This window comes from Egretta garzetta, unplaced genomic scaffold (assembly GCF_000687185.1).
Source record: "Egretta garzetta isolate BGI_Z169 unplaced genomic scaffold, ASM68718v1 scaffold56, whole genome shotgun sequence".
Taxonomy (NCBI): Eukaryota; Metazoa; Chordata; class Aves; order Pelecaniformes; family Ardeidae; genus Egretta; species Egretta garzetta.
Window position 1 is genome coordinate 3,842,552 of NW_009260182.1, and position 26,683 is coordinate 3,869,234.

Below are 26,683 nucleotides of genomic sequence, written 5' to 3' on the forward strand. Positions count from 1 at the left end.
TCGATGGCATAATTTACCTGGCCAGAATCTCAGCCAGATTCTGCACTACTCCTTCAGACAAAAAACCCTTTGTCTTTCATGAAGTTTACTGCTAGATTTTGTGTAATTCATGCAAGATAGAATTTTTTATTGCAACACTTAAGATTCTTAAAACCTAATATGTACTTTAAACTTCTGCCCATTCTGTAATATTTTAAAATGTGAACTAAAACTGTGTACTAACATAAAGACATGGAGTTGCAGCAACACCTCTTGTAAATTGCTTTGGCCAGGATAGGTATGTGATTACCTGGTGGCTGGTCCAATTTTGGGTTTTGGTGGTTTTTAGAATAAACACTATTGTAGCTTCTCGGAAAGAGATAAAGCCAGGCTGAAGCAAGCATGCAGAAAAGGGGGAAAATTATGTACCACCTGACAGTTATGAGACAGAACTTAAGCTGAAGTTGTATGTTCCTCATTCTCCACCCTCTGTTTTTTATGTCTGTGAGTAAGACTACTCCAGAATGAAACTCAGTAGTCTTACAGTCTTAGGCCTTCACAAGGGACCATATAAAGCATTCAGGAAGACAATTTTCTAGGTCTCCACCTTTAAGAGGGCATCTGTAAGAAGAATAAGGATGCTGATGGGAGATACCACAGGCTAGCAAAACTGGGTAAAGATGCAAAGACTACAGACCCAGAGGAAGGGATGACTTTGAAAAGTTCTCTTTGAATTAAACTCTTCATGTTATGTAAAAAGAACACCAAAAGCCACGACATCAGAGGGTGAAAGCTAAAGGACCTGACATAGTGTTGTCACTAGCGAGAGACAAGGTCAGCTAAGGTAACAGTTGGTTTCAAGGCCAGATTTAGTGGTCACTGCTGTATGTTTTTTAAAAGCAAGGGTAGTAAACAAGACTATTAGAGTTACACTGGAAGTTGTTTCTGCAAGCCTTTAATCATATGATTATAAGATTTTATCTTTAAACCACATTTAAAAGGCTCATAAAAAAGCTTTCAGTTTTAAAATTATAGCCACGTAGGAAAACTCATCTGCAGGAAACAAGTTTGCTGAATAAATCACTTTGCATCCTTACAGAGAAACTGCTCTTTCCATCCTACCCCTCAAAAAACAGAAAAAAATATTCACCACAAGTAAAGGTTTGTTGTGTAACTTTTTACCTTTGCTTGCTACATCATTGTCTACATCACTGCTTGCTACGTCACTTGTTTTCTGCATCGGTTTTTAGTTGATAGTTGCAAATCATTGATTCCATTTCATACCTCGTGGGAATTTCTCATCGTTTGATGCATGATGTTGAATCATAATTCCAGATTAACAATACTCACAACATACCATCAGCATTTCCTTGATGATTACAGTATGGAGGTCACCAATGCCTGTACTTGATGGTATCAAAGGCTTCCATGACTTTCTCTGAAATACTGAAGTGTGAAGAAATCTCCATGTAGCAGTGCAGCCTTGCACCAAATTGTGAATCAAGATTTCACCCGTAGTAGCATATAACTGTATTTGCACAGATTTTACATAAGATAAAAGGAAAATTTATGCTCATGTTTTTTTAAAGGGGCAGAAACCACTATACGAACATTCGTTCACTTTACTTCCAAAGCCCATCAAAAATGGCTTTCTTGCTGTGTGTGAATGCTTCGCCATAAACCCTGAGCATTTGTCTACTTTAGGTTTAGCTGCTCCAGTTAAATTGCTAAATTTTATTATCTAATTATGTAGAGATCTTATATATTCTGATTAATGACTGTGTCAAAGAATTAATTGGCAGGCTTTTCAGTTCAAATTGGTCTAAAACCAAAAGAGCTCACATTGTCTATATTTATGTTGCCAGGGGAAATTGAGAGTTCTGATTAGAACAGTATTTTGAAGTAGCCCCTGGAAAAGTGTTATGCTGGTTTTATTTTCTGTTTTCAGATAAGTTGAGGTATATGCTCTTGTATAGAATTATCAGACATCTTAAGTCTGTACAATGACTAAAATGTAGTCAGTGCTACAATTTACAGCCACTGCTCAGACTTGCTCTTTCTATAATTTTCTTTTGTACACTAATTAAAGGTAGCTTTTTGTATCCACAAATTCTCATATAAAGCTGGCTGATTAAGTAGGTTTAGATTTATTCCTAATGATCAAAAAAGCCAATTTTTCAGTCTTCAGAGCAGATTGGTATGAGAGATGTTTTCCTGTGGCTATCAGTCAAAACTATCGATTTTGGCAACATGACTGAAGGACAAACAATGCCAGAGACAAAGGAGGAAAATCATTCTTGCAAAGGTGACTTTCAAAAACACTATGTTGTTTAACTCCATCAACAATAGTTTTCCTCCTTCCTATTTAGCATGGTTTCCTCACATTGATGTTGTTCATTGATGTCCAGTGGTTGATATTTCATTTGATTGCCATAAGAAAGCTTCTGATGTAGTTGACAGTGAGGGGTGCCTAATCACCACGTAGATAGTGTGACTTGAATACAGTGAGCTCCTGCAAATCCTCATGCAAATCTCTGAAGGTACAGTGGCCGCTATTAAAAAGTCACTCTGATGGCTACCTCTCTTTAGAAGTCTATGAAACAGCTATGGATTTTCTTAGACTTAGAGTAGAATTTGACCAATTAATACAAGGCTTCATTCATTTGCAGGTGTCAGAAATTGTTATACTTTATGTTTGTTCTGGAAACAGAAGGTGAAATATTACCATTCTGGAAATTATTAGGTAATGTGAAATGGGAGAGCCATAATGTTGAGTACTGGAGCAGAAAACTCTTTTTGCAGTTAATCAGATGCAGTGATTCTTTTCCCTTCTGAAGACTGTGTCTTGTTTTCATACTGTTTTAAAGTACATTCCTTGACAAATATACAAGTGCTTTTTTGTATGCTGAATGATTTGACCATTTTGTCTTCATTCAGTATTTTTCTTGAATGAAATTTTACTAGGCTTTGCCGAAGCTGAGAGCCTTCAGTTTTTTCAGAGAATACTTCCACAGCTGCATCGCCCTTTGATGTGTGTGTGAGTTCTTGTGACTAAGAACCTAAACAATTGGAAAGGGAGGTATTGTTTCTATGTGCATGGAGGTCTGCTATTTGAAAATTTAGGAATAGTAACAGCAAATCTGAGTACATGAACTTACCCAACCCATTCAATCATAAAACCTTAGCAAGAGGAAGTAACTTCTCTTAATTAGTTCTTCTCTAATTCCTTTTTCAACCTTTATTGATATGACAGTCTGTCGTGTAGATTGTACGTCAGACTCTTATGTCCAAATGACTGAGGAATGTGAGGATTCTTTTTGTCTGCCATATGATCTAGTATTAATTTGAATCCTTGAAGTGATCCATTCTCAAAGAAATGGGTTTCCTTTTAGTCATGACATGGCAATAAGCCTTAGTTTCTTTAGCAGCATATTAGTATGTATAATATTGTAACAACACACTATGGATTGCAGGATCAGGCCTAAATTATCCGAAGGTTCCCTTTTGCAACTTTATTCATTCCTGAGAGCACTTGCTAGTGTGTTTTTTACCCCAAACCTTTATTTCCAGAAATATATTTGATTTCAACATTTAGAAGACAGAGCATTTTCCTTACCCTATTATATTATGCTTCTCTGGCATTTTTACCACCATTCTTTGGTTTCCATCTTGTTTTTTCCTTGACAGTTTCTTGGATGTTCTCTTATGTTGTTGTTCAGTTAACAAATCACTGATGGGAACTAGTGAGGAGTAGCGTATTGAAGTAATGAGAAGAGCAGTGAAGCTTGTTTGCTTGGGTTTTGGCTGGGTTTTTTTTTTTTGTCTTAAACAAATACTAATTAAGAAATACAAAATTGCTAAATTAAAAAAAAGACAGCATTTGCCAGTATATATATATATTTTTACAGTTTATTAATTTTCAGTTCTGTATTGTAGTATTCCAGATACAGGGGTGGGTTAATTGTTGGCAAATGATTACTTTTTACTGGTATAGACCTCATTTGGTTTCCTCTTCGTTTCTGGTGATTTAATTTCCCTGATGTTGAACCATTGTAGTTAGATTACTTTGCCTATTTCTACAAAATGGCACATTGTGATAGAAAGTACTGCTATTTTTTTTTGACTAATGAAATTAAATACTGAATTGGAAAAGTTGCATGCGCTGTCATTGGTCACATTGCCAGGCACTCTCCCAGCAAACCTAATTAACTTCAAGCTACAGAGCACCATTAACAGATGGGAGTTTTTGTCTTGTATTTTTTCACTAATTAGAAAATCTCAGTCTTTTCACATTTATGGATTGAACAGAAATTTTCATTTTATTGTCAATATGTCAGTGGAAAGTTGAGGAAAAAAAATAACTTTGATAAAGAAAGAAAAATAAAGCTAAAATATTAACACATATCAGAAGCATGTACAGAACAGCACATAGCAAAGATATTTCCTTTTTTAAAATTCTTCCTCCAATGAGATTGGGAATGTGTGTGGAAAACAAAAGTGCATTAAGATACTAATTTTCTTTGGTTTATTTCCTGCTTTGATTTTTCATATTCCTGAGTCTGGTGTATACTCTAATTATTTCTGAATTTTGATCTCACATTATCCCTTTAGTAAGAGAGACTCTTCTTGATTTCAAGCAGTCTGCTCAAATGAGAGGAAGTCTATTAAAGTGTATGTAAGAAACTGGAATCTTTCATTGGAGAGATAATAAAATGCGGCCAATGTCAGACAGGCTGAATTTGCTAGTTCTGTTTTGTGTGGTTTTATTCAGAGATGTCGCATATCCTAGTCCCAGTGACCTGTTACCTTAATTACTTACTACGGTTATGAGTAGTTAGCCAAGCTCACAGTGATTCAGGCCTTTACCATGCGTCTTACCTGTGCCTTTCAGATAATGCTCAAATTACTGTTTTGAGGCATAAGTTCAATATGTGGGAACTTAATGTGTGGCTAATTTTTCTCTTTTTCTTGTAACACTTCTGTATCTGCTGTATCTGTTTTCTTTCCCAGCAATTTTGTTTCTATATTTCTTATCACTATTACACAAGACTGTAAAAAGAGATGCATTAAATATGAACTGTATTTTAAGATATATTTACAAGAAATACATAATTTTAGTTTCAGTAATAAATCAAAACCCTACTATACTGGGTAGTGGCTTAATGGGACCAAAGATGTAATTCCAGAAAGATAAACCTAGGAGTTTATCTTAGATAGAGGTATTGATTCCTTTCTATTTAAATAAAACCCTTTAATAAATAAAGTCCCTTTGCTCTCACAGATAGTGCTGGCACTGTTACACAGTGTCCTGTTCAGGCTTTTTATTATTATTGTGGCAGCAGGAGAGGTCTCAGCTGTGCTAGATACATTGCAAACACCTGTAATGACAGACAGCTGTTGCCCTAATGAGTTGACATGCAGTATCATTGCCAAATGAAAGCAGGAGGGAGAACTGGAAGCCTGGAGAGGTCAAGTAATACGCTTTAGGTCACACACCACATGAGTGGCAGAACTAGGGATAATAACCAAGTCTTCTGATTGCTCATGATCATCATCCAGAGCTCATGCTGACATACTTCAATGCTGCCTTTTGTTTTTAAAATGAAATCCGTGCTATGAATTTTCCTAGAGAAGTTCACCGAGACCTTACTGCCTATGGTTTGTCAAATAGTCGTATCTCACTCCCCTTCACCTCCTCTTTTGAGGTGATCAAAGAAAACTTTGACTTTTCTTGGTAAATGGTGGTTGAATGGTAAAATGGTCTATGCGAGCTTTGCCGAAGAGGAAAATTTATATAGCGAAGAAACTCGTAAAGCTGCCAAAGATTTCAGCACTCTTTTTAATGCATGTTGGTGACTAAATTAGTCACTGTAGAATTTAATAGCTAATTAACTTCTTAGTTAACTCCTTGCTGTGTAATAAAGGTAAACAAAATGAAAAAATCAGAAAATGTAACTGAAAGAAAATAACTTGCATGCAAACATTTTCAAGTCTGGGTTTCTGAGATGTTTTCAATGTGGCTCTCAGAGTTGCAAAGTTTGGATTTAGTACTTTAATTGCTTCAGGCTCACAACTAATAGGGAGTAAAGGCTCTACAGAGTTCTGTGCTCTGAACCTTTTCTGACTTCCCTGAAAGATGGGATTGCTCACTGTCTGGCTGGGAGGTGCGTAGTTTCTTCTAGAATTGGATGCTAAATCCTAGTGGAAGAAATAGTAGAAATGTGTTGTAAATACGTTGTGGTGTTTGTTGTGTCCGTGCCCCCCCCCCCGCCCCCCCCTGCCTCTCCTGCATGCAAAATGGAATGATCAATAAGTCACGGAGACAGATTTACTAGCTAGCACCCTACCCAGCAGACACATCCCTTGAGATTCATAGCTGTTAGCCTGTATCCTGTCGTCAACAGCAGGTGCTGACTGTAGAATTTGCACTTTGCCTGTACTTGCATGAGAACCAATGCATATATCACTGTTTCTTCTGCATAGCATTATGTTCCATCAAGCATGGCTCTTAAACAGGGAGTATATTAACTGCAAAATCTGTTTCCCTGTATTTGTGAATAAAAGGTAAATGATAGGAAATTTCCCAGTTTCTTAGAATCCTTGTTTGAACTTTTCATTTATTATTTATTGCTGGTAGGAACAAGATGGAATCTTACTTTGTCTTTTCATTATTTTATCACTTTCTCTTATTCACCTGCTTCAGCCCTCATTTGCTTGCATTTCCTAGTTTGCTCTTGTAAGGTGGCTCACAACTACTGGCACATGGTAAGATAGTTTTCTTTAAAGAGAAGCTGGCATTGTATGCAGTTGTTCTGGAAGAGAGCATTTCATCAATAAGAAGTATGATCTTGCAGACCTGAATTGAGGTAGAAGAGCCCCTGGGAATTCATGACCTCATCGCGTGGATATTTTCTGCTTTTGCCTTCGTTGTTTTAGTTAGTTATCCATTGGTCTGAGAGGGACCAGGTAAAGAAACAGAGGCAGAAAGACTCAAGACAGGACAATGTGTTTAAGCTCAGAAAAGTGAGCATACCACTCTATCCAGAATGTGGTACTAGGTCCTGCTGATGGATTTTGGAGATCCTCACTCCTGCTTTACTCCTGCGTATCAGGGTATAGTGGAAAAAAAGTCTCTAAACAGAAACTCACTATTGATTGCTATAAATATGTATATATAGCATTTTATTTGTCTTGACAAATCACAAAGTTCTGAAGACCATTTTGTTGGATGAACTAATGTGAACTGTATAATTTAACATCATGCAGCTGCTTTAGTTCACTGTGATATGCCCAAAGGTAATAAAAACATCTTAATGAGGTGCTACCAAAAAAAATGGTCGTAGAACAGGTTTTTTTAGAGAATCTATATTGCATTATAGTAAATAGAACTTAGTTCATTTATATTTATAGTAACCTAAGAGATATTAATTGCTCAGCTGTTTATATCAGCTGCAGTGCATAATTTCTTACCACTTATGGCTTTGCCTACATGGAATGCTTTCTGAATTTTGTTGTTTGCATATAGGGCATCAGTTAATGAGACATCAATTTAAGTAAGGCATTTTGACTCTTCTGTGGTCTAGACTTGCTCAAGTCTTGCTTTTGTTAAACTACAATAATTGCACAGATGCTGGTGCATATCCTAGAGCCTGCAAATTAATGCTGGGGTTGCCAAGCAAAGATTAAGTAATTCCTACTTCTGAAATGTAACTTGCAGCTGCCATGTCCTTAGAAATGCAGGGTTTCATTCCTAACAAATCCAGACAAGTAAATTCTGTTTGTCTATAAAATAAATACAGTTTATTTCCATTTTTACAGTTAAAGGAAGTTTGGTTTTTATATTTAAAGTATGTAAATTTTCATTCAAATTAGGTCAAAACCTCCGGCTATTGACATCTTACTAATGTAAACTTTAGTGTTCCAAAATGAATGGATCCTTGAAGATGTAGCTTTATGGTCATAAGAAATACTTTGTATTCTCCTTAAGTAATTTTAAATATAAAAGCTAATAGAGCTTTATTTTAAAGCATCATATGAAAAAGCTCAGTAGCTCATTAACAGAATTTACTGTATGGATGTAGAAATTAAAATTAAGTGAAATTCTAAAAATGTTAATAATGAACAATTTAATATATTCTAAGCAGTACAGTAGGATTAGGGTTTAAAAATTTAAACTTAGAATAGTAAGAGTTTCAGAGAGATTTCTGAAGAACAATACATAACAGATTGTCATCAAGTAACAAAATAAGGACACTCTGGTGCCCTGAAGCATTAGGGGTTACAGGATTCCTGAAAGTTTTTTCTTTTCACTGTGTACTTCTTATTTTAATACTTATTGTTGAGAAGAATATAGCAATAGACAACTACACCTTTTTTTATTTCCTGCTTTACCTCTTGGGTTCTGTGCTGTTTTGTATTAATGGTGTTTGGATAGTTCAATATTGTACGAGCAGGAATTTGCCTTTGAAACTTGAATGTTTCATGTTCCCCAGAACATTCAGACATTACAGGATAGTGAGAGATTGAAATTCTTGCTCTGCAGTCCTTACATTACTCATTGTGGTGGACGTATTAACTGTAGCCCTCCTCTCTAATGTGAACAGCCTTTCCATGTCCCCAGGTTTCTTCATGAACCCAGGCCAGTAGCTCAGTGCAGTTGGAGAGGAAACAGTGCCACCCGTTGGATTATCCCTGTCATCCTGAGTTACATAGGCCTGCTCCTGGAAGGTGTGCTCATCCCCTTTACGGTCGTCATGGCTTATTTTTGATAGTAGTTTCTCAATGTCTAAAATTTCCTTGCAGTTTTATTATGTTGCTACACCCTTATTAAAATTTCCAGGTTTTTTCTTAAAGTTTGACTGTAGTTTGGCTGCAACAGAGCAGTCAAAGCTCTTCTGGAGCATCTTGCTAGCAGTGGAGAGCCAAACATTTTTACAGTTTTCTTTAACTGGATTTTATCTGAAGTTTCTCTGACTCCTGCCTCAAAAAGGCATTGTACAGTTTTGTTGAACTCTGTGACTGGATATTTTTTTTAGGAATGATTTAAGGACATGCAACAACTATTCCATGTTTTTCCCCTCTCTTTAATCAGATTGATGTTTATTTTTAACTTGAAACTAAGTGCTTAGTTAGTGTAGCTGCTAGCATATGACTTCACATTTCTCAATCTTAACAGTAAGTTGCTATAAATTAAAAGAGACTTTCCCTCCAGACAGAGAGAAGTTATAATAGATGTGTAGCAATTGCAATGTTGTGCCAATTGCATTGGAATAATAAGCAGAACAAGCAAGCTTTTCCCTATGGCCTGGTTAACAAAAAAGGCAGTAATTCACATACATATATCCTTTTTTTCTCCCTGACATTCTAGTTGCTGTGAGTTTGGGGTATCAGTCTGTCTATGTTCATACCTCTCTTCAAGCACAGTAAGTTCCCCAAGATAGGTGTTATCTCCCATGACAATCTAGCAAAGACTCTAATCTGAATCCAGACCTAAACTTAAGAACTGTCTCCCTGGGTCTGAAAAGACAGGTTGCATTCAGCTTTTTTGGATGGGAATACAGCAAAAAACTTGCATCTGAAACTCTATCAAATGCATTTATATAGCATGGAAGGGTATTAATTTTCCTTTTTTAATATAACTCTAACCTAATTGGTTCAGGCCCTGCTTTTTCCACACTCCTGATATATTCAAGTTCAGCTCAATACCACTGTCACTTAGCAAAGGAAAAACGTGTTTCTCTGCTAGCAGGATAAAAATAGAGTTTAAGATTCTATTATCTTCTGATGTCCTTTCTTTAATTTTTTGGGGACTTTATGAACTGTAATGTTAGGTATGTGTTTTGGGGCAATAGAAAAGCAAATAAGCTTTGATTTAGAATCAGATCTATATTACAGTAGGGGAATGGTGTAGTTTTGTATACATATCTCACTATTTCGCGTAGCATGGGAATATGGAGCTGCTTGCAAATTTTAGATACTTGCATTTTAGTGATAGTCATATGACTTGTCACAGAACATATAAATTCCTTAAGTATGTTGGAAGATCTTACCCAGAAACTATATAACATTATTTAAGCAGCACAGTGATGATTATTAAGTGATTGGATATAACTAAAATGCAAGGCTGATATACAGTTATGCTGGTTTTTTTCTAGAGGACTCCTTTGGCTAGTAGGCAAGGACTGAATGTTGTGTCCTAAGGCTTGCTATGTGGAATGGAAAATATAAGTACACCTTTACTTATTTTGAAAGGATGAGAAGAGTGTCATAGTGTCCCAAGCAGAAAACAAGTTTAGTTTCTCAAATTTAATTTTCAGCATTAAATGGTCATTTCAGCATTCTTCAGCTCAAAACTCCTGCTAGAGGGTGAATCTGTTGGTTTGATTTTGGATTTTTGGGGGGTTGGTTTTTTTGGTTGGTTGTTGGTCAGTTGAGTTCTTTGCATTGTTTTTTTTTTGTTTGTTTTAAGGAGATACCTGTATTTAATAGTGGTTTTGATGGTGCTATTAGTATATAAATGATTCCACAGAATGTAGGCTAAACCATCACCATTAATACTTGACTTTAAACCATGTAACATTAAATAACTGTGTTTAAAACTCGTTTGGGTCAAATAAAAATTTTCACCAAAAAATATAAGCACTGTATTCTCAGAATCCTCAGCACCTTGGTTAACTCTGGTTTTAAGAAAAATACATAAAGACTTCCCTTGAAATGTATTCATGATAAATAATTCTAGACCTAGACAACAGATCAGATTGGATTCAGATCCAAACTGTGATTGTGTGTGGCTTGGAATACTGCAAGGGGTGGGGTCAGGTGTGCACCATCAGTTTGATTCACAGTCATTTACTTCAGAGAAAAAACAAACCTTGGGATGACTGCTAATCATAATTAGGGGTATATTGCCAGGTGACAATCCACAAGTTCTATTCATCACCTAAGTTTCTTATGAGGTGATGAGAATCTTACCAGTTGATATGGATTTAATAGCTTATTTCACCTTGCAACACCTGTACACATCTGATCAATAATGTAGTTTAATGAAAAAAGATTCAAATTCTAGATGTTAACATTATATTAGACCTAGGTAACTAAAACGTTATTTGAAGAGTTTCATGCCTCAGTCCTTGAATTTGACTGGCAGATCTCACTGATTTGCGTGATAATGTATCAGATAAGACAACAGGTACTTGTACTCAGGCAAAATACTCTTTCTCAGGCATTCGCAAAGCTAAAAGTTATGGTCAGCAAGATCTAAAAGGAATGGAAAATTAATTTAAACTTTCAGCTGAATAGAATTTTTTTTACAAGTTGGAGTTGTTATATTAATGTATGTTACATAATATTAAGAAATTAATGAGCTTCGTTCTTTTATTGGAATATATGTGCGTGTTTGATTTTGGCCCTGCAGAGTTCCAGAGTTTGGTTATATAATTATGATTGTACCTTGCTTCAGCCACTGCCATTACAGCATTGAGTGATAGAGAGAGTAGAGAAACTTCTACATTGTTGTTTCAGTAAGTCTACTTAGAATTAACACGTTACAAGTTCCTTTGTATTGCTTGCACTAAGACTGTCAGGCTCCTTCCTAATACAGCAGCTTCAGAAAAAGGCCTGAAGCCTATACTGAAAAAAGACAATCTTTTGTTTCAGTGCTCATTGGTTGCTTGAACAGTTGGATTGTCAACAAAAGTAGCAATCGTCGTGGTAGTATGCATTAGTTACGGTATTCAGACAGATTAATAAATCTGCTCAGCCAGAACTGGAATGACACCACTAGTTTATTTCAAACATGCAGTTGTTTAGATAGTATCTTAAGTTTTAGCCACTTCTGACCTAACGAGTTATATTTTAACTGGCAGTTTGAGGAGCTGTAAACCAGTACCCTGGTTTACCCAATCCTGAGCAATCAATTCTCTGGGTTTATTTTAAGGGATGTTACTTCTAAGAAGCTACTTGAGACGTGCCTCCAAGAAGACATTTTGTTTTGATCTGTAGGTCAGCAGATCAGACACATTTTTCCATCTGTTTCCCATCCTCAGTGCAGCAGACAGGATTCTTTTCTGATTTCTTCCAGAAGAATTGTATGCTAAGATACAAAAAATAGCTTACTGGGTTCATGTTTTCAGATTCCAAATTACCCAGTGGATGGCATTGTTCAAGAGGCAGAAACCTAGAGTAAGAATATCAGAAATCTAAGTCGCAATGGGTAAACACACTGTTGTGTACTTCATGATTCTTCAAGCCAAAATTTGAGTGCAGAAATTTCAGTTACGCTGTCCTGTGTAGATGTAGACCTACTCTGACTAGGATGTGAAACTAAGTCTTCCCACGACTCTGGAGAATCTTTGGAACCCAACAGAACAGATAATTGCATTTGCTTTATGTTCAGAAAGACAAAATTAGAGACAGAGACGTGATTAATCCAGCTTCTGCTGCACTAGCCAGAAAAGCAAGTTCTGCCTTTTTAGTAAGGGCTGGATGCCGGACCTAACAAAATTGTTTGGTTCAAACACTTCAACAGATTTAAAGGGGGGAAAATGTTGGGACTACAAGGTGCCCAGGGTATGTATTCATTGTATCAGGACATGCTGCATCAAGCTGTTGTTTTAACCTACTTGAAAGTTAAATATAGTCCCAGTGAACAGGAGTGAAGAGTAAATACATATTTTCACATAGCCTTACACTTATCCTGTGGATTTTACAACCATGTATGTAAATGGAAGTTCAGTCTAATGTGTCATCGCTCTCTGTTTACCTACCAATGAGCAGAAACTTAGTGCAGTCCTGAAGGGCAGGTCTGATAAAGCTATATTGTGATATGAATGCCATGCAGTAGGATCACTTGCCATTTGAAATTAAAGAATACAGTTTAGCAGAGGTTAGGATCAGGACCTAATTGTATACTGAGTTTCCCTGAGCTAGGATTCAACTTGTTTGTGTGTCTTTTTCAATGCAAGAAAGCATTCTATGATAATATGTAGTGTTTGAAATTCAAGTAGGAGTAGCTTTCTAAAGAAAATGACAGCTGAAATAAAGAAATGATGGTTTATGATTCATTTTCCTTGTCTTTTTTTTGTATGAAAAAGAAAAAATGTTTTACTTTAACCATGCTAAATGACTTTTCTTTTCTTTTGTAGGTTGTCTTAGTCTTCGCTCTTAGTATTGGTGCTCTTGTAATATACTTCATAGATTCGTCAAAGTGAGTATTCTAGTACATTTTCATTTCCCACTTTACTGCAGCAATTATACATCTTTAAATTGCTCCATTCATCTACTTCAGATCAGTGCTTGGTCTCATTGCCTGAGTGTGAAGAACTATAATAGTGCATGTTCTACCAAAATAAGTCAAGAATGGGAAAAAGATCTTACATAAACTAGATTGAACACTGTCACACTGGATCTTTAGAACAGAGAGAAAAACTACTTTTGTGTGTTGAGATTATAAATAAAGTTGCAAATTTACAGTTTTTATGTTCGTTGGGCATATGTGGAATCTTTCATATTCAAGACTACAATAAGAAATACAGGGGAAGAATATTTGCCAAAAAATTACAGTTTGCAGGAGAAAAAAAGTGTCTTAGGAGACTGACAGGAACACTTCTGAAAATCTGTGAATGAATTAGACAGTATGAGCATATCTTGCATATCTGTTCAGATTTCCATCTCCTGGGTTTGACAGATTTCTCCCAAGATAAGGTGAGCCAGTAAAAATCTGCAAAGCATCACAATATTTTGTTAAATTCACACCAACATTATCATATGGTGGTGTAGTTTTGGCCAGGCAATAGAAAGTTTCATCCTGACCTTTTGAGGTATGTGATGGTTTAATACAAACCAGTGTAACTAGGAATATCCTCTCTTTGATATCATTCGTACTCCACCCTTGTTCTCATATCAAGCTGGACACTGTCAGTGGTGTAACAGGCAAATTGGTATCCTAACACAGAAGAAACCAATAAAAAGGGACTTAATAGAATATTATTCTGTTGAATCCAATCATTTTGGGAAGATGATATTCTAAAGTATCACGAGCATTTTAAAGCTCTAGGACTCTGTATTTGCTGCTTTTCTCCAAACTAGTTTTAGGCTTGCCATTACTGCAAGAGTTACTCTGCACTAACTGCCTTCGCTGACGCTCCTATTTTCAGCCAGGTCAAGCTTTTCTTGGTTGGTTTTGGAGTCACACCATGTAAGCCAGCCCAGCTGTCTGTAATGACAGTTGTTATGTTCTAAATCAATTCTTATGTGACTGAAAACCAGACATTTCACTGTTGACATCTGTATGTACTGATATTTAGGTAGGTGGTAGCACTAGCAAAATGTATTCTCGAATACATGGACGTCAGCTCTATATTGTGTGAGTTTCAAGCCATGCCTTTGTAGCCTACATGTGTCAAGCTCAAGACAAATAACTAAGGTAGAGATTTTCTTTGGGAAGAGGAGCTAAGTGGTGGGAAAACTCAAGTTCTATCTTAAGCTCCCTTGAAGTGAGGACAATACCTTTTCCTTCCTTCCATTGTGGTGAATGTTCTCATTAACTTTAGAAAATTTTTCTTGAGCATGTCACCACTGAAGCACATAAGGTGGTGTTTTCTGAAGGTCTTTTAAAAAACTTTTTAAAGCACAATGGCAAAACTTCTGGGTGCCCAAGGTACCCAAGTCAAAAGTGTCAAATAGAATAAAACCCGTTTCCACTTACATTTCAGTTTCAGACCAACAAAATACCGCTATTTGTCAGGGCAATTGCCTTTCGGTGGATTATATGTAATGGATTATATAATAATTTTTGGGCACTGCACTCCAGAAGCCTTTGTTTGATCCGCCCCCCCAAGAAGAGCAAAACTGACAACATGGGAGATTTCTCTGAGGTGCTTAAGCTTTCTGTGGGCCACCTAAACCATGTACTGCTACCAGCTTATTGGCTGCTCTGTCAGTAGGGATAGAAAAGTTTTAAATGTAGGTTTCAGCCAACATTTAACTCCTGACTGCAGTTTAAATTCAGCAGCCTCAAGTTAATATACTCGCACACTTTTCCTTTGTTTTCTCCTCCTTCTCTCTTACCCTACTTTCTTCCCATGCATACATCTTTGTTTTGGGTTTGGTTTTTTTTTTTTTTTGTAAATACTCATTTGTAGTTTAATTCTGGTTGGAAACTCATTTGTAGTTTAATTCTGGTTAGAAACTCCCCAGATACATCCCTGAAGTGAAAATGTCTGCTTTATTCTGTATTAGCAGCTGACCTGATATCCATTTCAGCAACGTAGAATCAAATGTATTGAAATATCAGTCTACTTAAGATCCCCAAATGCATGATTAGTAAAAGTAATTCCTTTTAGAATTTGGCCAAACAGGAATGATTGAAGTAGGATGAGAGGAAGGCTTGTGATATCCTCAGCAAAACTAGTGAACAGAGACAAACAGTGGAGACAAACAGGATCTAGTGTGCACAGTGGACAGATAGTGACATATAGTATTGCGTGCTTTCCCTTGGCAGTGCATTCTATAGCTGTTGTATTCCACCTGAGCCATGGATGCTTAGCTGTCTTTTGATCTTGTGCATAAAGTGACAAAAATCATGCTGTCAATCCAAAGCCGAAGAGTACTGGTGTAAGCATTTGTCTAAAACAAAACGCCAGTGCTTTATTCATTCAAGACAATCTGTCAGTAGATTTGCAGGTGCAGTGTATGTCCACAAAGGAATCCTACATGACTTCATACATAAGGTATGGTAACAACAACACCACTTTCTTAGATAGTGAAGGAAGGGGAAAGAATGGAAAGACCTCTCAGTTTTGTCAGGCAAGGATGTGTGCCATGATTAGTTCCAGTGGAAGACACTGAGAAAGTCGATAAGGCTCATACTGAAGACACTGCCCGTTGCTTCCTCTGTTATATTCATGGTATAGGGAAGGTGACTGGAGGCGAAATGAATGCTGTCAGGGCTATGAGAGGAGGGTAAACTAAGAGCATTTCTATGTTACCCAGTCAATCGCTCTAACAGACACTCTCCCAGACTAGTACCATATGAAATGGTATGTCCAGTGCAATGCTATTTTGAAGGGATCTGAGGTCAGAAGATAGTGCAGGTTAATCAACATAGTAGTCTCTATACCACTTAGTCCTACATATCAGTGGAGCCAGTTAAGCAGCTTTGTATTGCTATACAATATGTCTGTACTAATTCAGGTTGTGGCACAAACTTAAGGATCTCTGCATCATGTTCCATTACAAAATATGAGCACAGTTGTGATCCAATATATCTGCTTTAATCTGAATTGACTTTTCTTTGTAAAAAGCAGTACTTAACTTGCCTTTTAAGAAGGGTTCTAAACAAAATCACAAAAATAATAATTCTTGGTGGAAAGAGCGAAGGTTATTAATTTTTAACACTATGGGGATTATTCCAATACCCTTCATTAAGATTATTCTGTTGTTTATTCAATGCTTGCACTTTTTACAAGCCACCACCTTGAATTGTTGTCGCCTAGTACCACAAGATGTACATAGAATGTTTTTCTCTAGAGTGAATACGTACACTTTTAGTGATGCATGGTAGCAACGAATGGAAGATTTCAGTCCTTAAACTGGGAATTTATTTAGTAGAGAAATTGCTATCTTGGCATCCCTGTCCAGTCACATCCTAGTAGGAAATATTTCACTTAGTAATAAGGATTAGACGCCTGCCTTCCTTTATTTGTAGAATCTAATTCATAAACCACTTTTCTTGGGCAACAGTATTTTTCAATACTAGAAATCTGAAACATTTACCAAAGAGATATTATAAATATCATGCACATAATTATTTTAATCGTTAGGTAACAAATAACCAAAAAGTTACATTTTTATTTTTAGAGATTCATTCACTTTAATGTCTGTCTTCCATTTTCAGTTTGAATAAAAGCAGAACATTCAAAGAAGTCATAAGCAGTTACTTGGAAGAGTTTTGATTAAGAAAGTGATCTACTTTAGTACAGAATAGCATCATATATCCTAATAATTGTTCTTTTCAAATTAGTTTTCTTTAAAATTTTTCATCATTTAATTCTTCAAGGTAAGGAAATAATGTAATTATCCTTCATTCTTAAGACCAAAATCTGACTTGATGTGCACTTGTTAGATGGTTCTCTAGAGTCTGCCGAATGTGCTGCAGTAGAATCGAGAGCTTGATGTCTGCCAAGACTTTTCATTTTCCATACTTTTTTATAAGTTGTTTTTACAGCCTTTCTCCTTCCTGTGTCCACTTCTGTTTATTTTTCTGCATGTAAAAGGTGTTTTAACAAATAGACATAGAAGTACTTCTCTGTGTTTTTTTCACATCAGCATTAAAGATGGATTGCCTCTTTTCATTTCCATTTGTCATCCTTACCTCTGCATATCCTACTGAATTAGTGACTCAAATAGAGTAGAGAATAATATTCGCTTACCATGATCATCTTTAGGCACGGTCATTAAAAGAACTAGCAGAGAACTCGATTTCCCCCTAAACTGGTAACTCAGGGCTCCTGTTTTCTATTTCTTGTAATGGCAGTAGCATGGAAACCGTTTATGATGTGAATATCCTTTTCCACTCTGGTTCCGTTTTCTCTTCTGGGGTGTAATACAGTGTAACATGCAACCACAGATATAAGCTGTGCTTTTTGGGCATGGAATTTTTTTTTTTTTTTTTTTTTCCCAAAGAGCTTGCTTTCTAATGATCAGTTATTACTGTCTCTTGAAGTTTACCTCATTTTCTGGAGTCCCTTCACTAAAAACTGATGTCAATGTTTAAATAATTGAGCCTGTCAATGGCAAGGTTGAAAACATAAAAACTCTCACAACTTGCTTTATATGTTCTACTCTCATGTGTTTTTCACATTAGCTTTTTGGAGTTGTTTGTATTTTCAGAGGCACCAGCGTAGTTATTCTTAAATAGCTCATTTTTCCAATACTGTGTCACATATTGTACTTGATTAGAATTGTACATAAAAATGCCATCTGGCAGTGAGTGTAAAACAGCTGGATCTAAGAATAACAGTGGCACTGCGAATAGGAAGATTTACACAAATATACACACAGACATATAGGTTCATGCTGAGCCCCGAGATTGTTCTCAACTGTTGCATTCTTAATCAGACAGCTTTATGTCTTTTTTATATGTGGAAAATAAAAGTTGAGCTTATAGACAACTCTACTTTTTTTATGTTCTATATATCTTTGTGTATCTGAGACAATTTCAGAAATACTTGCTCCTTTTGCATACAGATTGTATAAAAGCCCATTTGTCTAGATCTGATATCCAGGGAACCTGAATACTGACCAAATGTAAACTTGCCAAGTTTGTCTTAAGTATGCCATAAGGAAAATGCCCTTACTCTGATTCTCAACTTGATTTCTGAACATAGCTCATTTTAAAAAAAATAGGGTTTTTTGCCAATATGTCTATTCTAGAATTTCCTTCAAGCTCTCCAAGTTTCTAAAACTATCAGAAAATACCCTATATATCTTCCTTATCTCCATACACCTTTCGTCAATGCTATGACAGGAGAGAGAGCACAAAGATGTGCTTTAAGCCACCACAAACTAAGGGTTGATTGACACTCGTCAGCCTCTACTCTGTGGGAGTGTGAGGGCTTGGCCCATTTGGGATTGCATTAGTTTTGAATTAATCCCTGAAGAGCATGGGATAATGCAATTTAAAGCAGAGTTTTAATTGATCAGATTAATTATCTTTACAGCTCTGTTCTAGGATATAGTCTATTGAGGTAGTGTTCTTTGACAATGAACCACAAAGTTAATTTCAAACATTAATTGAACAGTTTTATAAGAAAAAAGAAAACATCTTTAATTGTTACACTACTTCGATGTGTCTGCAGCTTAACTACTGGCATTCTGACTAGTGCATTATTCATTCTTTTGTCCACCTTTTATTAAATATATATTTTAAAAGTATCCACATACATATTTGACTGCATAAAAATGCACTCTTAATGACACATTAATTGTATTCTTGTATTCTGTTCTATATGTGGATGACTTCTAGAAAGGATTGTCATTCCCACCTGGAATACAGTTTTCTTGAGCTTCATCTGTCTTCTGTGGTGCCTTTCAGTTCAGTTTTTTGGCCTCGTGTTTATTATTTAGAGTGAAGTAGGTCTTTGTTACCTACTTGCTCAGTAGAATACTAGCTGGAAACACAGATGTCAGAGATGCTGTACTAGAAACTGCTTAGCAAAACAATGCAAAATGAAAAGTCTGGTTTCTTGTTTTGGAGGATTCACACTGGTTTTTGCCATTGTATGGGAAAAGATTAGGAAGGTTGTGTTGGAAATAAATGTCCTATTTGAGGAACTTCCTGTCTGACAGACAAGGAAAGAAGTGTCATTAGCAAGTGTTGCGGATGGAGGGAGAGGGAGGCAAAAATAATGTGGTTTCTTGGTGTAAAACAGCGAGTTAACAAAGGTCAGTGGTAAATGCGACAATAGTTTATGAGATTTGATGACAAGGTACACTTTGTTATTTACTGCACAGAGGACAGGGTCAGACAAAACTGTCAGGGAGACCCTCCCGTTGAGTCATGAGATTCAGACAAGATCCCCATGCTTTCTAAACTCCCTCAGAGAGGAGTCTAGGTGCTGCTGGATCCAATCCTAGTCCCAGACTTGGTCAACGGTTTATGCCCTAAAGGATTATATATATGCAATTAATCCTTTATGTCACTTAGCTAATATTTCCAAGTTAGCATGCTGTTAGTCACTTACCGAGAATCTGTCGTGGTAAGGAATCTCTCAACCTCGAGGAGTAACCTTGAGAGGCATCCCTGCTCAAGGGGAGATCCTGGCGTGCAGCCCGCTGCCGTGCAGGAGAGCTCAAAGGGCTCTTGGACTGCTCACTATTTATGGGGGTAAGATGATTGACTCATAGTCATATTTGCATGCTGACCACTGTGCTTAGATGGGCACATTCCACAATAGCCCTTGGCTATTGCATTGTTATCTGTCTCCCCCCACATCCAGTGGGTGCATCCTTCATGACCAGACACATCTATCACCACAGCCACAGGTAGTTATCACTTGAAAGAGGTCAAAGGAGGGGGAGTCAGAGACGGGGCGGGGAGGGGGGGGAGCACACCGTCACATCAAGTTCTCTTGGAATGCTTTACTAGTAAAATAGGGTTTTTTTCCTAAGTGGCACTTGATTTCAAGTCCTTATGAACTCTGTTATTCTGTGGGAAAATTTGAGGATAAGTTGTGATTGTGTACTGTACCATGTTTGGCTTTGCTGCTTGTTTGTTACTGCTGCCATTTCATCTTGTAAAAGACATTTCATTTAGTGCAGCAAAATGTTCTATAGAAATACTACAAGCCTGATGAGGATCATTTATTTAAATCTGTTACAGATATAGACTGTCACTGCCCAAGAGAATTTGTCTTTCTCATTTGTTTAGGCTGTGTTACCTGTTTTACAGATATGTCTAAGGTATGGAGTTTGAGTAGTTCAGTGAGTCTGTGTAAACACCAAAAATCAAGTCTTTTTAGATACCAATCTCATATTTTCATTATAAATCAGTCAGCTTTTTCACATCACCTGGACTAATCTGCAGAGTATTTTGATGACTCTGCCTCAGTTTCGTAACCCTTGGGGAAAAAAAGCAATTGAAATTTCAGTTGTCAGTCAAACAATTCAATGCTGCTGCATCTGAATTTCGAGTGAATCAGAGTGGCCTGATGTATAAAAAAAAATAAGATGTATCTAAGATAATCAGAAATAGAGTTCGTAGAGAAAGTTCAGTGTTTTGATCTTTGATTTTGTTATTTCACAAAATATTCTAATAAATTGTATTAAAGTTTCAGGTTACAGTTTGATTCTGTTTCTTTTTTTCTTTTTTAAGTGTTTTGAATGTATTCTTCTTTTACATTTTTATGTGTTGCAGTTTTAATAGAATGTTTTATGCTCCAGTAAACAGTTTTAGAACTATGCTGTATCATTTTGCTGAGGACATCCCTTGCAGTTCAGGCTCCTGTGCTCTTAAGTATTGCATTTACCAGTGTTTTGAGTGTGTACAGATTCTACATAGCAATTCGGTCTTCATATTTGAGGAATTAAGTAAGCAGGGTTTATGAAAGGCAGATCCTGATCTCCATCTATGACAAGGTGACTTGCTTAGTGGACAAAGGAAAGGCTGTGAATGTTGTCTACCTGGACTTTATTAATGCCTTTGACACCATTTCCCACAGCATTCTGCTTGAGAATCTGGCTGCCCATGGCCTGGACAGGCATACTCTTTGCTGGGTAAAAAACTGGCTGGATGGCCAGGCCAAAAGAGTGGTGGTGAATGGACTTAAATCCAATTGGAGGCCAGTCACAAGTGGTGTTCCCCATGGCTCAATGTTGGGGCCAGTTTTGTTAAACATCTTTATCAACGACCTGGATGAAGGGATTGAGTGCACTCTCAGCAAGTTTGCAGATGACACTAAGTTGGATGGAAGTGTTGCTCTGCTGGAGGGTAGGGAGGCTCTACAGAGGGACCTGGACAGGCTGGATCGATGGGCTGAGACCAATTGTATGAGGTTTAACAAGGCCAAGTGTTGGGTCCTGCACTTGGGTCACAATAGCCCCATGTGATGCTACAGGCTTGGGGAAGAGTGGCTGGAAAGCTGCTTGGCAGAGAGGGATCTGGGGGTACTGCTCAACAGCTGACTGAACGTGAGCCAGCCGTGTGCCCAGGTGGCCAAGAGGGCCAATACCATCCTGGCTTATATCAGGAATAGTGTGGCCAGCAGGACCAGAGAAGTTATTCTTCTCATGTACTTGGCATCGGTGAGGCCGAACCTTGAATCCTGTGTTCAGTTTTAGACCCCTCACAACAAGAAGGACGTTGGGGCGCTGGAGCATGTCCAGAGAAGGGCAACGAAACTGGTGAGGTGTCTGGAGCACAAGTCTGATGAGGAATGGCTGAGGGAACTGGGTTTGTTGAGCCTGGAGAAGAGGAGGCTGAGGGGAGACCTTATTGCTCTCTACAACTACCTGAAAGGAGGTTTTAGTGAGGTGGGTGTTGGTCTCTTCTCCCAGGTAACAAGTGATAGGATGAGAGGACATGGCCTCCAGTTGTGCCAGGGGGGGCTTAGGTTGGATTTCTTCACTGAAAGGGTTTTCAGGCACTGGAATGGGCTGCCCAGGGAAGTGCTTGAGTCACCATCCCTGGAGGTATTTAAAAGACATGTAGGTGTGGAGCTTAGAGACATGGTTTAGTAGTGGACAGTAGGTTGCACTCAATGATCTTAAAGGTCTTTTCCAATCAAATGATTCTGTAATTTTAATTATGTTTATAAACCTCTTTGTCATAATACACTCATTAACCCACACTAAGAGGCCACTGGAGCATTCCTTCATACTTTAAATATGCATTAGAGTTAATATATGTACATTTTTGCATGATGCATGAATAGAGATGAAGAAGCTGACTTTAAATTCTGGGATCTGGTTCAAGGAAATGTTGTTAGATGGTATTTACCATTGCTCAAATTGCTAAAATTACAATGGTCTGTATCTTGGCAAGTAGAGTAAAACAGTATTATTCCTTCCATAATGAGAATTCTTGGGAAATAATACAGACAGTCTCACACAGACTATCCAAATCCCCCATGGTACCCTGCAGCCAGTCTTGTCAATTTTAATTTTTTTGTTCATTTTGATTTTGTTAATACTGCAGCAATTTCTGGCCATTTCTGTGAGCTGATAAATTTTGTCCTATGCTGAAATAAATCCAGTTAGATTTGTTCTCCCCACCTCTCCTTTATAAAAGCAGGGGAAAATAAAGTTAATTCCTAAAAAGAACTCTTCGTTTTATTAACTGCTCAATAATCAAATGGGTGATAGGTGTCATTTTCTGATGCAAAGAAAATTTAGGTTAAATATGTAAATTAGTTTCTCTTGAGTCATTTCTTTCAAGTCACTTGGTTTTTACTCTTATAACAGAAATGTAACTTCAGCTGTTCCAACTACTGATTCTCAGCGAATGAAAAAATGTATGGTTTATAAAGACTCTGTCAGCACCCTTTAATCTCATACAGCATTAAATGAGTTTTTCAGTCATATGTAAGAGCAAATTTTATATTTACTGTGTTTGCAATAGGTAACTGAGTGTACACCATTGTTGGTTTAATTGAAAAACAATTTGCAGGAGAAAGCCTTATTTGTGGCAGTGATCATTAATTTTCTTTGTTGCTCTGCAAAGTTTCATGGGAAAGTGTCCATAGCTAAGATTCATTGCATTCATAATAGCATGCTGCCATTGAAGCCAGGTGGGTGTGCAGTGCAGTGCAAGGCCTCTGCAGGCAGTTGAATACCAGAAAGCTGGAAGGCAGTTGTTAGGTACAGATGGTGTTAATTATGAGTGAAATCCAGCAACAACAGTGATGTGATTATCATAAGGCAAAAAGCAAAAGAAACAAGCCACAATGGGGGCAAAGCCCCAGATAATTACCCTCCATGTGTTAGTATGCACTTAGCTGTCTAGGACAAAGGGATTAGGTATGATTGTTTTCTAGGGTTGTTGGTAGAAATCTGACCCTCGAGATACAGCAACCAATCATTATAGGTGCTATCTTTCCTGAATTATTAAAAAAAAAATGGGTATGGTGAGGCATAGCTGTAGAAATGGGATGTGTGTTTTATGTGCTATCCATAGCTTAGCTCAGTGTTTGCATTTATTTTCTGACATGCTCAGATAGCTCGATTCGGTAAATTATATGCAGCTAAAATTTGCAAAACACTACCTGAATAACTCTTCCAGTCTACACAGGAGTTGAGGAAGACTGTAAAACTCCTCCATAAAACTTTCTAGTATTCTTCAGCTAGATTATAATCATAAATAGATACAATTCCTCTGTATGTGTTTATCTTATTGATGAAGCAACATTGTATTGCAATGATTTTCACTAGTTGTGCATAATCACTGGGTAGACAATATGGAAATATCTTGTTTTCTCCAGACAAAACAATGCAATGAAGTTTCTATTAATCAATGCCATTGTGTTTGCTCAATGGTCAAAATTAATTGTTGCAAATGAGTTGAATGAGAAATACTGTGAATGAGTTTCAGATAAAATGATAAAAAACAAGTTTCCTTCTGTAGTAATTGGCAAATCAAACTCTGGAGAAATTTTTGGTTACTGTTTTTACTCCTTGATATTATACAGAAATTCTTATTAATCATGATATACAACCTAGATAATGTAATAAATTGCAATGGGATAATTTTTCTGAAGTGTTAGGCCTTGTAAAACATTTCAGTGAGGCTGAAATTTCTGGAAACCATCTAAAATGAGAAATTAATAAACCAATTTTTGGTGTAAATCACATCTGTTTTGTGTATGCAGTTCTGGAAAAAAGCCATTATCAGCTCCTATTTGGGTTGTTTTCAGTATTTTACTAACCAGCTTATGATTCAACATGTACCTTTACTTCAGCTGTCTTGATGTAGCATCTCTGAATTGTTGAGATTGGAAAGGACCTCAAGAGATTGTTTAGTCCAACCCTCCTGTTTCAAGCAGGGTTACCTAGAGCAGGTTGCTTAGGACTGTCCCCAGTAGGGTTTTGAATACCTCCAGGGATGGAGATTCCACAGTTTCTCTGAGCAACCTGTTCTGGTGTTTGATCACCTTCACAGTTAAATGTGTTTTTTTTTTTCTTATGCTTAATTGCAATTCCATGTATTGGCTAATGCCATTTCCTCTTGCCCTGTCATAGGGTATCACTGAGAAGAGTCTGGCTCTGTTTTCTTTACTGCTAAGGGAGGCTCCGTCAGGTATTTTATTCACGTTGATAAGATCCTGATGAGCCTTTTCTTTTCCAAACAAAACCATCCCATCATTGTCATCCCTCCTCATATGACTGCTCCAGTCTCTTAATCTTCCTTGCGGCCGTTTGCTGGTCTCACTCCTGTATGTCTATGTCTCCATGCAGAAGACACATTTCCTAACGCAGTCCAGGATGCTGCTGACCACCTTTACTACAAGGGCACATTGCTGGCTTATATTCATCTCATACACCAGGACCCTCAGGTTCTTTTCTGCAAAGCCTGTTTTCCAGCTGCAGCCAGTTGCATGCTAAGGAATCACTGAAGTTCAAGCTTGTATCATTTTGTTATTCCAAAATTAAGCCAGTAATTTTAAATAATGACACTTTATACATGCAGTGATATTTAGTGACTTTATTTGTATGAAAATGTTGCCAGATGCGCCTCCATGTAAATATCTGTTACTTGAATTAATAGTGTTTATACTGAACATAGCAGGCTTAGGAGATTGATCTTCAAGAAGCTAAGCCCTCATTTTTTCATGAGCCAATTCTTACATGGTTTACATTTTCAGTCTCTCTTAGAATATTGGCTGGACAAATAAGAGTATTGTATTTCAAGAATCAGATCCTTTTTTTTAAGGGCTATGGATGGTATTTACTAATGGTTCTTTGAAGCAACTTGCCATTAGTTTTTCCTTCTCCAATTTGTACCGAATAGCCAGAAATTTGGTTCTGATATGGACAGAAATCTGTATCACTGGCATGTTTGCAGGAGGACACATGTTCATCTCTCTAGTTAATCTCTTTTAAAGATGAATGGAGGAAATTCAGCTCTAAATTAAGTGTTGCCTAATTTGAATAGCCTGTTAGCTATATTTACATAACAAGGCGTTTTCAAAGGAGCAGGATTTTACACTAAAACCTGCATTCATATTTTTTATTGAGAGGAAAGGAACAATTTCGTAGCAGTGAAGTTTCTAGACTAACAACAGTAGAATATCTTAAGCCTTGGTAAGGCCTCAAAGCATGCTGCTTTTTCTACACCATTATACCAGAAATATGTAGACAAACTAATGAAAAAGTCTGGAGAAAAACAGGAATGATGAAAAGTTTAGGAAACTTCTTGTGACAGATAAGTTAAAGGAATGAGGAGTGGTTGCTGGAAAAGGTTTTTGTTCAGCCTGGGGAAGAAAAAAAACAAACCAGCTTGTGATGTAGGGGGGACAGATATTGTGCCATTCCAATATGTAAATGGAAGGGTAACCAAAGGTCATCTCCATGGTGTCTGGACAAACTAGAAAATCTGTGTCATTTACAACTTTGCAGATTTAGTTTGGATCTTAAGCAAAGCTTTATAGCTCTGACAGTGGTGAAATATTGGAAAAGATAGCCTAGAATGGTTGTGGAATTTCCTGCAAAAGGAGCTTTGAAGAAAATTAAATACATGGTATCTCAGTTTGTACATATACTTGGTGATACTCTGGTTGTTAGGATGTTGGATTATCTGACTATTACGTCTTCTGTAATGTAAAGGTGACTCTGTGGCCTGGGACACTGAAAGGAAATGAAGACTACTTTGTTGTTCTGAGGATCTGAGCCTGAAGAGTGTCAAGGGTATCCATAGGATTTCAATCTTTAAAAATATTTTTTTGTCTAAAGAATACACTTGGTAAAAAGTTAACTTTTAACACCCTCACCTTTCATAACATAGTCTATTATTTTTTATTATTATAAACTCAGAGACTCTTAAAAGACTGAAATGGATCCAAGTGCAAGGAAGACGTGTGATCCGTTCTGGCCCAGGGCAGACTCTTTTCATAACGTGTTGCTCTGCAGTTTGAGGTCAGAACCACCCAGATAAGAGTTTGGTCTTCTAGTGTAGCTGATCAGTGGGAAATATATATATATATATATATATATA

General features: G+C 37.1%; 1 protein-coding gene across 4 annotated transcripts in view; it reads left to right on the forward strand.

Annotated features, from left to right (window-relative positions):
- KCNMA1 (potassium calcium-activated channel subfamily M alpha 1) overlaps nt 1-26,683 on the forward strand; it is a 502,288-nt gene that overhangs the window by 219,142 nt on the left and 256,463 nt on the right. For all 4 annotated transcript variants that reach the window (XM_035897306.1, XM_035897307.1, XM_009641982.2 and 1 more), the window contains exon 3: nt 13,122-13,183. In XM_035897306.1, coding sequence (XP_035753199.1) covers nt 13,122-13,183 — 62 coding nt within the window. The remainder of the gene's footprint in view (nt 1-13,121; nt 13,184-26,683) is intronic.